The 16606-nt window shown below is 40.2% G+C and overlaps 1 protein-coding gene across 7 annotated transcripts in view; it reads right to left on the bottom strand.

The window, feature by feature from the left end:
• OTUD7A (OTU deubiquitinase 7A) overlaps window positions 1-16606 on the bottom strand; it is a 108098-nt gene that overhangs the window by 19606 nt on the left and 71886 nt on the right. For all 7 annotated transcript variants that reach the window (XM_064721731.1, XM_064721733.1, XM_064721734.1 and 4 more), the window contains 5 exons: window positions 15127-15309; window positions 13005-13223; window positions 7869-7970; window positions 6396-6523; window positions 5559-5671 (listed from right to left, as the gene is read on the bottom strand). In XM_064721731.1, coding sequence (XP_064577801.1) covers window positions 5559-5671; window positions 6396-6523; window positions 7869-7970; window positions 13005-13223; window positions 15127-15309 — 745 coding nt within the window. The remainder of the gene's footprint in view (window positions 1-5558; window positions 5672-6395; window positions 6524-7868; window positions 7971-13004; window positions 13224-15126; window positions 15310-16606) is intronic.

Raw genomic sequence — 16606 nt, forward strand, 5'->3', positions numbered from 1 at the left:
TGGAAAGGAAAATGCACTTTTGTAAATAGAATAATAGCAGCATTAAAAAAAAATTCCAGCTAGTATCACTATGCTTTAGATCAGCCTCACAATCTTCCAGGAGATGGAAATGCCCAGCACCTTTAGAAACCAACCTAGAAAGTTAATTTTCTACCAAAGAGGTCATTCTTTTACCTGGACTGCAAGAATAAATCTGGTAAAGTCTCCACTTCTCTAGGCGACCATTACCAAGCCCTTCTATGACTACATAAACAATTTAATGAATTTTTGGTTTCAGTTATTCCCTTTCTGTTTTCCCAGTTTAATGTCATTAATGTCAGTACATTTCAAAGCTTTTCCTTTGCCTGGAAAACAAAAAGAAACTAGATGAAAGAAGACTGAAAAATGGGAGGGTTGTGGGAAGCAGACAGAAGTGAAGATGATAATTCACTGCTGAGTGCAACTTCACAATATAATACACCCAGAGGCCAGCTTTTGTGAGCCCTGACAAATGAAGGGAGGCAAGGTGACACAGGGACACTCTTAAATGGAGGCAGCTCCTGTCCTCTTCTTGCCAGCTGTGCAGGGAACCTCCAGAACTGACCACTGTTCATTTTCTGTGCATGTGAAGAACAGAAACAGAGCAGAAGTGCCTGGACACTGCTCCAGAGTGTGTGGGACAAACACAGCAACCTCTCAGAGGTCTCACAGCATCCAGCCCCTCCCTGGAACATCACTTGAAAATCCTTCATCCCAGCCTAGGAGCATAGCAGGGTGGAAATGATCCTGGTGCAGGACATTCACTGGTCAATGAATGTCTCCTTCTCTGGATCCCTCCTCCCACTACCCACACTCATCAGGAAATGTTTCCTGATGTTCAAACCAAAGTCCCTGTTTTGCAATTTCTTCCCCTGCTCCTTACTGAACTCTTCTCCACAGCTGGCTGCAACAGCTTTTCAGCATTTGCAGTCCATTCTGTCACCTCAAAGTAAGCTGTCAGCCAAAAGCAACTCAGGGGAATCATGTTATTGGCAAGACAATATGCCAGAAAGATTTCCAGCTATCTTCTCACATTAGTATTTCCAGCCTATCAGTCCTAATTTTTTCCTTCAAATCCTCTAATTATTCCTCATCTCCTAGTTAATGAGGTTTCTAGAAGTGAAAGGCATATTCCATACACAGCTGTTATCAGAGGGATCTCTATCCCTTTGATCAGCTGATGCCATGCCTGACTGCACAAACTCCAAAATTCCACTGGGCTTTTTCTCCTCTCCAGTATCACATCCCCATGTTGCTTGATTCACTGTCTCTGATCATATTCACACATTTCAAACCCTTCTCTGCTGTTACACATCCCACTGCTCACTGCCACGGGGTCAGAGTGTCTGGGGTCATAAGGGAACCCCTTATTCAGCCCCTGCTCATCAGGGCCACCCAAAGCCCGGGATTGTGTCCAGACAGACTTTGGGTACCTCCAAGGAGGGAGAGTCCACAGCCTCGCTGGGAAACCTCCTCAATGCTCAATTTTCCACCATCACTGCCAGTAATTCATGTGGCCTGTTTTATATTATTTCAGTGCCACTTGCTGAGGATTCAGTATGAATTTTCCTAAAGATTAATGAGAATGAAAAATCATCATTAACAAGTATCCATAGCAACCTGCCACATCCTTTGATCCAATGATCATTCCACTTTTTTTCAGAGATTTTTATGTATGCTGGCTACATGACCACGAAAATTGTGGTCAGAGTAATTTTGTCAATAAAATATAGAACCAAAGAAAATTTAAGAAACTGAAATTAATTCCTCTGTTCATGTAAAGCTAACTTTAAACAATGAAATCCACTTATATAACAGTATGTAAATCTGCACTGCAGAATCCTGCTCAACCAGAGCACTGACTAAATAAATTATTTTTATTCTAAGAGCAAATTACTAATAAAAAGAAAAGCAAATAAAAATCTCAGTCTGACCTACAGGTCCACTAGCACCTCCAGTTCAAACATGGGAGACAGTCTCAGCAACCCAAAGAGATTCCCTCCCTTATGGAAAATCCAATTTGTACTGCAGCCAGGAATGAAAGCAAGCCTCTTTCAAAAAGCTGGAAGGGAAAAGTCACCTACCGTGCTGTTCTACCTGGCTGGCTGCTGCTCTCTCACCTGTAAATTCTGAGCAAGATCTGTTCTCATGTCCTTGGATTTCCTTCTAACAGCTCCCTATGGTAACATTGCTTTCCTTCCTCACACACAGGTCCAGGCTTTCAGTCCAACAGACTCTAACAGCTACTCTGAGTTTAGGACTCATTTTGGGATTCACACAGAGCAAGAGACCAATGCCCTCAGACAGCTGAGATGCACTGAAATAACATGACAGGGATAAAGTTCTCCAACCTGGTGATTTGCCAGAAGCAGGAGATCAGAATGATATCTGAGTTCTGGGCTCTGCATCCATTCCTTTCTGACACTTTTCTTTTTCCTGCTTAACAATCTCCAAATGAAAACCAGCACAAACCACAGCTGTAGGTGTAGGAACCTCTCCTTTGATTTCCTTACAGTGTTTGTCAGCAATGGGCTTCAATTCAAACACAGGAAATTGCACAGTAGTGGAACATTCTCTTTCATTCTTCAAGGAAAAAAGGTATATTGAATTGATTGAAGGAAAAGAAACACAGAATGTGAATGCTTTGGGTTCCATATTTGAACCACCACAGCAATTTGGCTGTGCTTGGCTTCAGTACTTTATGTGAACTGAAAATAGGCACGATAAAAAGAGGTATTAGCCTTTAGAAACTACAGCTAATAATCAATAAATATGTTATAATGAACCATTTCTATCTGCACCCTACAATAGCTGCATATGCTGAACAGTTTAAAAGAAATAGCACTCCTGTAACAGATGCCAGATCAAATAAAATCATTTTTGGGCAATGTCTTGTTAAATGGTCTAAACTACATTCTGTACAAGGTGAGGGTCTTGCATGGCTGCAGGAGTTATGTATGAAGAGCTGTTTGTTGAAGTGCTCTGAATACCAAGCCAAGTCCAAACCCTCAGAGGACACTTGCATTTGAGAGGTACTTCCTGTTTAAATGTTCTGGGTTTCCAGCTCAAACTCAATTCCAATGACATACACGAAGACTACAGCAGTATTCCCTCCCTGCTTCCCCATTGTAAGTCCCTTGAACTTATTAATAAGATAATGCCAACAGCACAGGTTCAGCTGGGAGGTGACAATAAGTAAAAATACCATCCACTTCCAGGGTCTGCATGAGCTCAAAGCACAACAGCACCTGGGTTTTCAATAGTGAATAACAACAGTGATACTCACTCTCACATGAGAACAGGCTCTGACTGACAGTTGCACAGTGAAGGATGGGGTTGGAATTTTCTTTTGAGCAGGATAGCAATAGTTAGGTTCTTAAAAAAAAAAAAGGGTACCAGACATTTTCCTTTTTTCATTGCAGTTCCTTCAATTCAGTGCCCCTACTTTTGCTTGTAAATGGAGATAAATGAAGCAATTATGTTAATCTAGAATTCATTTTTTACATTTACAGGAAAATGTGCAAATCTGTTTCAAAACAAGAATCTGCTTCATAAGTTTGCTTTGCTTTACATGCTGGAAACAAGAACTTAAGAACCGGGTTTTTCTGTTTCCTTTTTCTCTTTTTCCAACTTCCAGCCTCAGAATGAGAGTGTCTCAAAGGAGAAATCTTTAGAAATTTAGCAACAATTGCTGATCTCCTTTGCACATAGCTCACTCTGAAAAATAACTAAAAGAAGTTTGCAGGTGAATGAGGCAGCACAATTCCAGCCTTAGGTTTGTCACTGAATTCTTTTGAAGCAAATACAACTTCTGATGCTTTAGCTAATTCTGACACCAAAGGAAAACGTCTCATCTACAGTTCAAAGACTGATGTACAAACTTGCTTAATATAGCAACAAACTAGAGGACATAATATACCCCATCTCAAAAATACTATTTTCATATTCCTTTTCCTTGTCAAGGGCCCTACTTTGAACATGGGCTCATTAAACTGAAAACATAATTCATTCTGCCACATTCATTCTGTCTTTGGAATGAATGCAAAGAGAAGTATACATTCAAATCTTTAACAGGATAAGGATTTCTTGCCTGATCCATCTTTCACTATTTCAAAGGAAAAATTAACTGTTGGCTATTTGTATTTACTTTATTTTGATTGAAAAAAAAGATAAGTGCAAACCATAATGAGAAGGTTATTTATGTACTACCTATACTCCCCATGTAGGTACCTGGGAACTGAAGGTTGACTGCCTGGCAAAGATAACATTTGAGAGCATCTCTGACTAAAAGCTACTGAAAATATGTGGTACATGGAACATAAGAATGAAATGGAACGAGTCAGAGAAAACTGGGGCTGAATGACCAGATTAATAGAAATATGAACTGAACTGCCTTAGAAAACTGAAACATATCAACAGGAAAATATCTACAGACATAAGAAACAAACTAGAGATTAAAATAATTTTTTTTTTTTCACTTCAGAATAGAAGAAAAGGAGACACACTGTGGCTGACAATTTTCTTAGCAAAGTCCTCCTGAATTCCTAGAATTACCTATCCTTAATATCACAAGGTTAAAGGGAAAATAAAATATTCTTTCAGAGTCCAAAGAATATTTTCTACAAACTTTGTTACTCTCATTGTGCTGTATCCCTTATTTTGTCAATTTATTTATCACCACACATTATTTTCTCCAGGGGAAACAGTAGGTAAATTATGCACTGAACAAACACTAAATATTTTTAGTGATAAACACTAGACACAAAAACTAAAGCTTCTGCATTCTGAAGGCTGGTAAATAATCCTGTCCTTTGGGGATAACTGCACTGAAAGCAAGAGATGGTTTATAACAGTGGCTATTTAAAGCAAATACTCTATGTGGGTCAGGGGTATTTAAATGTTGTAGATACTGTTTCATCCCAAATCTTTTCACATATATACTCCTGAAAAAAAGCTAAATGATACTGCCAACATGCTTGTTCCATGCCACTGCAGGACACGAAACAACACGAGCGCACACACCGCTGCTTTCAAGGTGAAGAAAAGGGAAGTTTATTTTCTGACTTTAACATTTATAGGTTTTTAAAAGTGACAGTGGATTGGAGGGTGAAAGAGCCACCTCTCCAATGACACTGGACAAACTAATAGTCTATCAAATTTCTCTTCTTCTATAAAAGAATACAAAACAATAAGTTATTTACAGGAAGTGTGTGAGAAAGTTCTTTATAAGAATGTAAACATCTGAAGGTTTAAAAAAATCTTAAAAAATCAAAACAACAGTTCCACGAGAAAAACAATTAGAATTTATTACATGCAGACTCTTTTGGATACAACATAACCTCAAGTTAGCGTGGTAACTGTACAAGAAAGCATGACCAAAATGCTAAATATTATAATGAGATATTTCGATAATTCTGCCATGCCAAAAGAGTACAAGAGCTGCAAAGGCAGTTTGGTGGTGCTATGAACACCTTCCCTCAGTTGTGCGGTGCTGTTTTCCTACGGAGAGCCAGCCTGGGGCAGTGTCAGTGTGAACTTACCCGCCACCAGTGCCCCCGTTCTTGCTGAAGTGCGTGCGCGGCTCGCTCGACGCCAGCTTGAGCAGCTCGTTCCACTCGCGCTCCCACTCCTCCTCCGTGTATACCAAACCTGACTATGGGGCACAAGGAAACTCTGTCACCACCCTGCTGACACACAGTGCAAGCTGAGCTCTGTACCAGTGTTTGCAACTCACCTGAGTTTCACACATGACTCAGTTCAGTATCTTGGGCCATTAATAGTTCAACATTTCTACTCAAGTGAAAGTACATTCACTTATTAAAAAGATCTAAAATACCAACTGTAGAGTTAGCACATTCACTTGTTTGCCGTCAGGATTACTCCTGAAACTGGCTTATCTAAACACTGCACAGACATCTTCAGGAAATAGTAACATGCTGAAGGTACAGCTTTTAATCAAAAATAAAATCAGATTTAAAGACTATTTTAGTTAGAACACTTCCACTCAGTATTTGGCCACAGCTCTAAAAATCCTAGTTCAAGATTCTGGGAAATCTTTCCTAAATGGGTTTTCTCTGTTTTGTGGATTTCATCCACTCATTTTTAAATGCTTTTGATAGCTAAGTTACACATTTATTTTTCTACATATTCCAAATGCAACTTAGACCTTTTAGGCACAAAACTCTGCATACTTATACCCATAAAGCTACAAACACATTTGCATTCTGGTATGAAAATTTCAAATAACAGTATCTCTTTCCCCAAACAAAATGGCAGCACAAGGAATTTGATAGCAATTAAAACTTTCATAGCAAACTTAAGAATAATGTTTGTAACCCTAAAAGATATTAACAAGGCTGTCTTTGGGCCATACAGACCTCCTTATTCTGCTGAGTCTGTTGCCATCTCCATCTTCTTTTCAGTGCTTCCCTTTCAGCTCCACTCCTCATCATAGTATAGAGAGCTTTCCGTAACACAAGGTCCCGGTCGTGAAATCCCCACATCCCTAAGGCAGCACAAAATGAAATCCAGTTTTAAAGAAGCTACAGTGAAATAGAAATAGCTAATACATAATTGAAGATTCTCCCTAGCAAATAATTCACTCACTATTTTTAAGATTTCCAAAAGAAAGAGTTACCACAAATAAGCTAATGAGCAACAAGAGTTCTGACACATTTTAAACTTTGATTAGGAACAACCAAGGATATGAGCTGGTTCAGTTGCTTGCAGGCAACTCCAGCTTTGCTGCAAGCCATGGAATATTCAGTGCTCAGGTTGGTTTTAGCTGCAGGTGCCAGCAGACACAAGGATGTTAATGAGCACTGCAGGCACTCCTTGGAATCACAGACCGGCTCTTACACAGCAGGAAATTTCCTCTGGCTTCAAAATGAAGAGAAAAGCATTCAAGATGATAGAAAGTTTAAAACTACCACCAGCCACAGGCTTTCAAGCTCATTCTAAGATAATGAAACATCTTTATATGGTTGGGAATAGTAACATACACCAAAAGAAAGCAGAGCTGTCCCCAGTCCTGTGCCTACAGACAGCCATGTTTCAGTCACTGCATTGTCAGCTACTGGGTTCAGGCCAAAATACTCCAAACATTTACAGTAATTAGCATATAAAATTAAGTAGATAAAGAGATACTTGGAAACACCAAAAACTCTTTTCTTACTGTATCTTTCAACAAGAGGAGTCTCTTCAAAATATTAAAAATTCCAGTGTTTTTAAACAGTCACTCTTTGGAGTACTTTTGGTGGAAGATTTTAGCAGGTTAGGATGTAGAAAGCCCATCAAAGACCTTCAGCTTCACAGCTTTCTACTGATTTGCAGAAAGGCTTAAAAAATCTTGCGGAAATAATTAATTTATCAATTGGAGATTATTTTAATTCACCCCAAATGCTGTTTCAGATATGCTTAAACACTACAAGGAACTAACAGAGATTGACACTGCATCCTTGAAACAGCAAAGAACTGTTTGAAGAAAATCAAGAGAATGAATGAATTTCCTTGCACATAAAGTGGACAACCCTGCAGAAGCCCCCAGAATTTGCCTGTTGACCTGTTAGAACACAAAAAGTACAAGGAATATACAGATCACTGGAGTTTGTGATACATGGGTTTGGATACCCTTCCAGTTATACTTTTATATCCTGAGAAACCTTTTCCTTTCCTGCTTTAGGTATGCTTGAGGTAAACAACACTACAGTGAAACGTGAAGGACATATTGCTCCAGAATCAGACTTTTAATGCAAATCTTTGCATCTCATGTGTTTCTGAGCTTTGGCTGGGGCTAGAGGAGAGCAGTGAATATTTCTGGCAGAAGGTTTCCTGCCCAGCCTGCCCCTTACCTAGAGAGGCAGCATGCAGGAGGCAGTTTCCATCGCCTGTGGTGGCCAGGGGCAGCAGGCGCTTGCAGCTGGTGCACACCGTGGACCACCAATTGAGGCGTCCTGGAAGGGAAACAGCAGTTACAGGAGAGAGGAACCTGCAACAGGAGCAGTGCTCTGTGCAGGTAAACACAGAGCAGGAGGGGTAACCATCAACACCCTCCTTGCCAAATAACCTTAAACATAATGTTAGAAGTCAAAACTGCGAAGATTAAAAATGAGGCAGATAAACTATTCTCTACATGGATCTAGAAAAGAAAAGAGCACCTTGAATTAATTTGCATCTTCCAGTCTCATATGCTGCATCCAGTAATGGATTTCCAAGGAGTTTATTGCCTTAATACCATTATGAGCCTTGCTGTCAGTTCCCAAACATAATCGACATTGGCCTCCCACACGCACATGACGGATTACATTAGGGTATTAAAGGAATTTTTGTCTACAGAAAAAGCAATATGTATGTGGTAATCAAGATAGGTTACTATAAAGGTAAGTTTATTAGGTAAATTATTTCAATCAGATGGATTGTTTCAACAGGTGATTCTCCTCTCATTTCCCATAGTGTAAATCATAAAAAACCAACAGCTACACTACCAGAGAATTAAAATGACACAAAAGCATAGACCGAGGTGTAGTATAGAATGTGGCCTTTCTCTTTAGGGAATACTTACAGTACCACTTATACATCATTGCTATGCGGAGCATGTTTTACAGATTATAAACCAGAGACAGGCTCTGGAAAAGCCTGGCAAAAGGACACCTATTCAGTGAAGAAATAAGTCATGAAGACTATCACTGCCCAAGTCCACACTAAAAGTGGGTAATTCCTGGCACACAGGCTGCCATGTGCTGGCAAACTGGAGTGTTAAGTCTTGGTTAAAACATCATGGGAGCACTCCAAATAGAGAGAAAGCAAATGGGGGTAATTGTGTAGCATCTCTGGGGATGAGGAAGAGCAGATGATTAACAAGGATGAGTAGAGCTGGTACATTTCCCAAGACTTGGCAGGTCTGTGGATAATGCACAAGTGAATAATTGAATGAATAATGCAATAAGCAGACTTTTTCTCCCCCAGTTTCTTGACTGGGAAGAAATTGCATCTATATATTTGTACAGGCAGTCTTGCACTTAAGGTTAAACCCCAAAACAGAAGGAAGTCCAAACAACAAATAAATGCCTCTCCATTAATAAGTTCTCATTACAAAATTTTAGTGAAGCTTATTTATAACCTAAGGTAATATACTCTAGGGGGAAAAATAGTGTAGCAACATTTATTATGTATCCCAGTTATTTGTTCTGGGTACTAAGAACAATGAAATCAAAATGCAATTAGTCCAAATGTGTTAAGAGTACCACACTGTAAAGATGCATAGCAGATCAATAAGCACATCTGGTAATCCTCAAATGACCTTAGCAGCTGGTTTGTAAATGCACTACACCTCAAACCAGGCTTATTGAGTTCTAAATTAAATATGCAATAAAGAAGCTTAATTTAAAGCATTATTAAACAGCCTTTGGAAAGAACAAGATCATTTATAGCAACTCCTGCATCTGTGAAATAACAATTTGCCACCTGGTTTTAGCAGAATGTTTTGGTGGGATCATATTCAGCAATAAGCTATAGCAAGGTGCTGTGTAAAGCCTAGTTAGAATATGTAAAAACAGACAGACCTTAGGTAGGACTTAAGGAAATAATGAGTGGCATTGCTTTGCAGATTAACTAACATCTATTGGTAAGAAATGCCGAAGTCTGGTGTTTGTGAATCTTTTGAGTAACAGGAGGTTTCTATAAAAGTGATCTTCTGTCAACTGCATCCTGCAGAAAGCGTTTGGGACTTGGTTAACACCACAAAGCTTATGGCTGACTGGAAAAATAGCAGGTATGGGTTTAGAATTGGATTATAACAAAAAAGTGGTGCATTTTCATTTTTCAAATGTAGTGGTTATAGTGGGCCCCGTTAGGGAAAAACCAGGAAAATTAGGCTTAGATGAAAACTGAGATCAAACATTTCCACAGTTTTGGTGGATTGGTTTGGGGGACACAAAGCCCAGGCTTAACAGCATATTACTGTTTACTTTGGCTGTAGCTTTCTAGAAAACACAAACATGAACACAGAAAGAAAAGTGCAGGGAAACAGCCTCTTGGACTTTCATATAGTATACTTGTACCATTTGTATTGAATTATACCTCAGCACTGCAATAGAATTGGTTTTTCTTTCAGTTAAAAACACTGTGTAAGTCCAGCCATTCCTCTGCCAGTACTGGTTTTTAAAACACACTACTTCCCTACAGCAGAAGTTTTCATAACATCTCTTTGTGTCAACCCACACATTAACAACACACAGGGGAGCATGTGTCTATAATGAAAATCAACTTGCTGAAGCAAAATATTACAAATTATAAAATTGCTTCCACCCAGACTTCATTTAATATTATCAGTACCTCGAGTCATCCTCTGTTGAAGAACCACAGCAATTCTTGCCAGAGCTCACAGAGATCAGCCTGTTACTCAGGAGCTGACCTCATTCCAATTCTGGCAATAATCAGCAGCTGAATTTACAAGATGGACAAAACCTCAAAATGTTTTTATGAATGTGATGCATTCTATCCTTTCAGAGGAATATTTGGAAAGTAATCATATTAAGGAGTAAACAATACACTGCAACAGTGGGGAGTAAGTAAATCACACTGCCTTTGTCTGGGCCTTTCCTTTATCATCTCACACAGCACTTTGCAGTAAATTGGGAATTTTCTTCTGAGTTTCCATACAGATAGGATGTAACCAGGACATGCTGTCACATATAGATGTCAAGCTAGCAAGAGTTTAAGCATAAAAAAAAAACCTTAGAGGCTTTTACAGACACTCAGCTCATATGGCCATTTCAGAATCCACCTGTGACACTGTCAGTGGCAATTCTGCTCTCCCACTCCAGGTTTTGGGAGTAGTAAGCTGTTAGTTCCTAGCAAATGGCCTCTTCCTTTGCCTAATCAGCTTCTTTTTTATTTCTTTTCTCTGTAAATTCATGGTATTATACCCAAGCACACACCCCTCTTCCTTTAACAACATCCCCAACCTCACCTACAAAAGCTACTGTCCTTCATAGGTTGGTTTGAAATATATTTTAGGCTCTTTGCAGGGAATACACCTCATCTTTTAGAGTTTTTTTTATGTCATTGACCAAACCATAGTCAAACTGTTGGTAGGAGACAATAAAATGTCTAATACTACGTGGCTTTCCTATTAATTCATTATCTTCATTTTGTACAACAAATAAAATAGGCAGGAAACTGTATATCTTTACATCTAAAACAAAGACAAAGGTTCATTTCTATGAAGTCTTACATGATTTTCTTAAGCAAACTATTTGATCTGTTTAACTTACTTGAAATACAGAAGTGTTTCTCAGAAAGTTCCAGGTTACCTGAATGAAATGCTCACAAAGTAAACTAAGTCTATGCAGGCTACAAGGACACCAGTGATCAAAACCCTGAGGACTTCAAATGGTCAAACCCTCTCCTTTCCAGGGTGCAAGAGGCTCTGGGGATGAAGGCACTTTTCCAGTGTGTGTCAAGTTACTGCCCTAATTAATGTGAAGAAAAGAATAAATGATTTGTTCTAATTTTCAGAGAGGTTTGAGAGAGGAATGCTAGCAGCAAATTCGGTAGTTTCTGCAGCCATTTCCAGTTCAAAGCCAGCCAGCATTGCATGGATTAGAGGATGTCAGCTCTAAATTCACATATTCTCTGATTTTAAGGTCAGAAAGCCTCTCTGTCATTCATACTAGACTCTAAAGGCTGTAATTGCACTGAAGCAGGTAGGTCAACAATGGTGCTGTACCAAGGTATCTTCTGTTATCCCTATGGAATTGGGAGGGTTAGGCAGAACTGCCAGAGGAAGAATCATTCCGTTTTTCCCTGTGCTCCTTGGGTTAGTTGGTTCTGAAAGAAACTGGATATATTTTCTTCGTAGGTCACTTGCAGTTTTCATGCTTCATAGTTGCCTGGTAGCATTCCTACCTTATTTTACACTGCTATTTCTCCCAGAGGAAGGCCTAAAGGCCTTCTGAACACTGCTTGGGGTTCTTTTAGCTGTTCACAGGTTTTGTTTCTATTTCCTTAAGTATGTACTGTTTGGGGCTATTATCTAAGTATGTCTGGCTTTTCAATTACCAAAGCCAAAAAAGAGCACATGACAATATCTCCCAAGCACTCAGTGGAATACCAGATTAGCAGAGCTCCTGCCTCAAACAGGAGCTGCACTTCATCAGTTTGGGCTCACACAGGGCAACAGGGTTGGAGAATGAATCTCAGATCAACTCAGTGTTACACAAGTCAGTAGAGCAATCCACACACAAAAAAGGTAACTGTCTGTTCCATATCCCACAAGCAACCATGAAATCTGATTTTACAACTCTTTTATATCACCAAGGTTGGGCATTTCACTATACAGATGTGTTCATTTCATGGTTCATTAGCACTCCTGCTGTTTCATAAAGCACCAATACTAATTTTAGTAAATAGATTTCTCCATATCCTTCAAAATTGGCTTAAAACTTAAAACTACTAATAGATGTGAATTAACATTAATTTTAAATATCTAAACTTTTTTTCCGCATGGCAATACTGAAGTATTGCTTTCAAGTTATGTAGTTTCTCATTATAAAAAATAATAAACACATAAAATACATATCTATTTTCTCAAGCTACAACACAACTTGAAGATGTTTCCTTTCACAGTCACTGCAATGTAATTTCCTCACGAGAACTGGAAGTACCAACTCCCTCTGACCATCCAGACTCATGTCCTTGTCTGTTGCATGACTTCCCCACTGGTCCCTTCCTTCCTCTCTCAATTTCTTGGTTTTATTAATGAAATTTGACCATTTTTTCTATAATGTTTTAAAAGAAACAGAGGATTGGGATATGAGTCATTTGGCAAAGAACACAGTAACTCTCTGGCTTTTATTTCCCAGGCAAGACATGCAAGCTCCGGACCCAAAGCAGGATTAGAAATGCCAACCCAAATGCTGGATTGGCCACCTACTGACACCCACGGTGTCACCCAGCTGCTGACAGACACCTGAGGGGTCACCCACCTGCTTGCTCCAATGCCACCATGGTGGCCTGCTCAATTAGGTCCCTCTCAATGAAGCTCCTGAAGTCCTCGCTGTACACGCTCAGGTCGGGCAGCTGGAATGTGTAGATGGGCATCTCCAAAGGGAACTGCTCATTGCTGCAGTCATTGGCTACATGGGAGCGAGCAAGGGACACTATGGCTGAGCTGGCATGGGAAATCCCTCTGGAGAGACGCTTTTCTGTGGAGAAACCAAAGAGCAGTTACAGCCTGTACCACTGCCTAAAAGGCCTGCAATGCCAAGGCTGGTGAATGCACTTTCATTTCACTAGGAATTTATTCCATATCTTGTTTGCTACCTTTTTCAGGCTATTTTCCTACTGTAAAAGATTGCTTGATCCTATTACAGGTCCCTTTGGCAAGCCAGAGGAACTTGACTCTCCTTCTAGCAAAAAAGACCAGTAGTAAAAGTAAAAAAATATGAAAGATAAATATTCCTATAAAATTCTTCCTTGATCTATCTTAAGTTTTCAAAGATTCATTGGAAGAAATATTTATTGACAGACAGATGACAATCAGTTAATGCTTTGAACTCCTAATTAAAGCTCACTTTAACATAACTTATCGCTAATAGTGTTTTTAAGACATCACAAACTGACTAATGGTAATTTAAAATTAACTTTCTTGCAGGTTGTGAACTTTTATTTCTCCAGTGGATCAAATGGAGAGTTAAATTGCACTCCCTAAATTGTCCTAAATGGAGGGAGAGGGCAGAAGGTTTGATTTTGCATTGGTTTCTTCTCCCTCTACACCTCAGCTAAATCCCCTGAGAAGGGGCACTGAAGTGCAGGGCAGCACCTCCATGTGACATCCCATCTCTGCCACTCCATCACCCCTCCCAGCACAGCACAGCCCTCCCCTGCTGGCTGCATTCTCCACTCCTTGCTGCAAACCAAGGTGCTCCTTTCCCTTCTCTGCTCCTCCCTGAACACCCCTAGGTCCAGGGGTTCTCTGCCAGTCAGAGGTGGCTCTCTGGTCAGGAGATCCTCAGCTACACACTGAGTTGGCAGCCAAATTCCTGTCAGTCCAAGCGGTCAAAGCCAGATGTACCTCACACTACCTACTGCACCCACTCAACATCAGATGGACATTTCAGTGCAAACTGTATCCCAACGAGACTGAAGGGACATGGTTTTATCAACTGCGCTGCTCTTGCTCTCTTTATTTGTATTCAGTGCTTTAAGGAGACTTAAGAAGCACCACAGTTCCTTTTCTTCTGATGGAAGTCAGCAATTTTTAAAAAGCTTTATTGAAACTCCTAAGAACTAATGCTATTTCCTGTTTAATAGCAGAGAAGAGCCAGCAGGAGAAGGGAAGCCCTTCTGCTCCTTTTAATGGCTGCACAGAATGCCATCACCAGGCTACTGCTATTACCTGCCTACATGACAAGCTGCCAGACCTGCAGATTTATTCTGGTGCAAACTACAGCTTCTTGAGAAATTCATAGAAAAAAATTGCAACTCAACTGTCAGAGAGAGGGAGAGATCTGTAATAAAACCCCTAAGAGCTCTGAAAACAAAAAAGCAAATTCTAATGCTTATCATCTTGTACTGGAAATTAACTGTTAGAGATAGCTGATTAATTTTACTTAAGGTTTCAATTTCTATTCAGCAGGGGATAGGAGGCAGTTTCTGTGGTACCATAAAAGAATGACATTTTAAAGCTGAAAGTTATTCATAGTCTGCATACACCCTTTTCACACACTGTGAGTAAGAATGCAAAGAGTGAAATACGGATTTTTAAACCTTTTGGTTTGTTTGTTTCAATAAGCATAGAAAATTATATACAAGAGTGGTCTGTGACACCCTCTAATTAACTCCTTTCATGAGTACCACAGGACTGCTTGGAGACAACATATTTTACTTTAATCACCCATTAAAAGAATAACTTGCAGAACTGACGCAGAGCTCACAACCACCAAAACATGAAAAATAGGGTCTAGCAGCAGCTCTGAGCCCCGTGACAGTGACACAGCTCACATGCTGCTGGCACATGGCCTCCCACTCTCTGCAGCCAAGCACAGCTCCCAGGCAGACAGACTGGAGACCCTCCAGTCCCCTGAAACCCCACAGAGGAGCTCTTACCTTGGGCAATGTCATCCTGCCTTTGCAGGCAGGGCCTCTCAGCCTTGGTCACCTGGGGAGGCTGCTCTGGCTCCGGCTGCTTGTAAAACCTGCCCTCGTTGAACACCTGGGGCAGGTTGGCCGTGTGCACCTGCCGTAGCTGCTCATAGTCGTTCAAAGCTGCTGTCAGGTCCCAGTTCTTGCCTGCAAAACAGCAAAGGAACCCTCAGCTCAGCTCTGTCTGGGGAGCAGCTACCCCCACCACCCTCCTGGGACCCCCCCAGCCTGTGGCATCCCAACACAGCAGCACTGTGGGAAGAAGTGTCAAAGCCAGCTACCATTGACTAAAAGGCACCATCCACTGCTCTCCTCTCATCCATAAACCCAAAATCTGTGACATTTATCACAGGAGGTGATCAAGGCCAGGACCTCCCTTGCTCAGATTTCAATCAAATGGCTCCAGAAATTAGTAATTTAGGATGAACTCTAAATCCCACTGAGAGGGAGCAATAATTTGTAATTGTGTGGTCGTATTAATAATAAATAATACTTAGGAGCAGTGATGGAAAGACAATAGTGATAGTGTCATAGCCCAAAAAAATGAGAAACTTTCTTATCTTTCATTTGCAGAACAGCTAAAATGCAAACACAAACCCTTTATCTCATACATGAGAGAGAAGTCACTCTCTTAGAGATTTTAAAAGCCTTTTAGAAAGCAGGTAATAAAGGACAGAGTTCTGTAACAGAACCTGCAGAGAGAGACTCAGCCAGTGTGGCTCCATGTCTGTGGGAGCTGCCCGTGGAACCTGTCAGCACAGAGTCCCAGAAAGGATTTGCTTCCACCTTCCCCTTCAGTGTGCTCTGACCAGTAACCACAGAATGCAGCCAACATCCTGAGATGCACAAATCTGTTTAGTACAGGTGGTGAAAGAGGACTTGGCATTCTCAAAAAATACCACGAAAACACGTTGAGCTATCTTCCTGCTATTTTCAAAATAATCCTGCTAAATTAAGATACAGAGAATGTCTACCATTCTCCAAGTACGTGTTTCTAATTGGAAAATTAAAAATATTAAATAACAAGAAAGAGAGACCCTACAAGCTACATGAGACTTTCAGAGCATTCCACAAGCACTTTTCCTGACAATTCAAAAGTAACCTGATTCTGACTAATACATGATTTATTACACCATAGAAGGTTGTCATTTTATGTACTTTGGGAAGCTACATTACCTGAGTAGCAGTTAAAGATAACTTACTTGCTTACACCAAGGAGATAAGCTAAATATAGTACAAAGCAGTTTTAAACAGATAGAAGAAAGCCTTTTCCTGTTACAGTGATATCTGTGAAGAACAAAATTTTAACCAAAGAAGGAAAAAAACCAGCACAAACAGCTGGTACCTACAGGATTGGGCTAAACTACCTCAGGTTTTGAAGTACTTAAAAACCTCTGAAAGGAGAATTGGTATCACTGAGCAAGAATGTTATCTAGCTCCTGAG

This window comes from Zonotrichia leucophrys, chromosome 10 (assembly GCF_028769735.1).
Source record: "Zonotrichia leucophrys gambelii isolate GWCS_2022_RI chromosome 10, RI_Zleu_2.0, whole genome shotgun sequence".
Taxonomy (NCBI): domain Eukaryota; kingdom Metazoa; phylum Chordata; class Aves; order Passeriformes; family Passerellidae; genus Zonotrichia; species Zonotrichia leucophrys.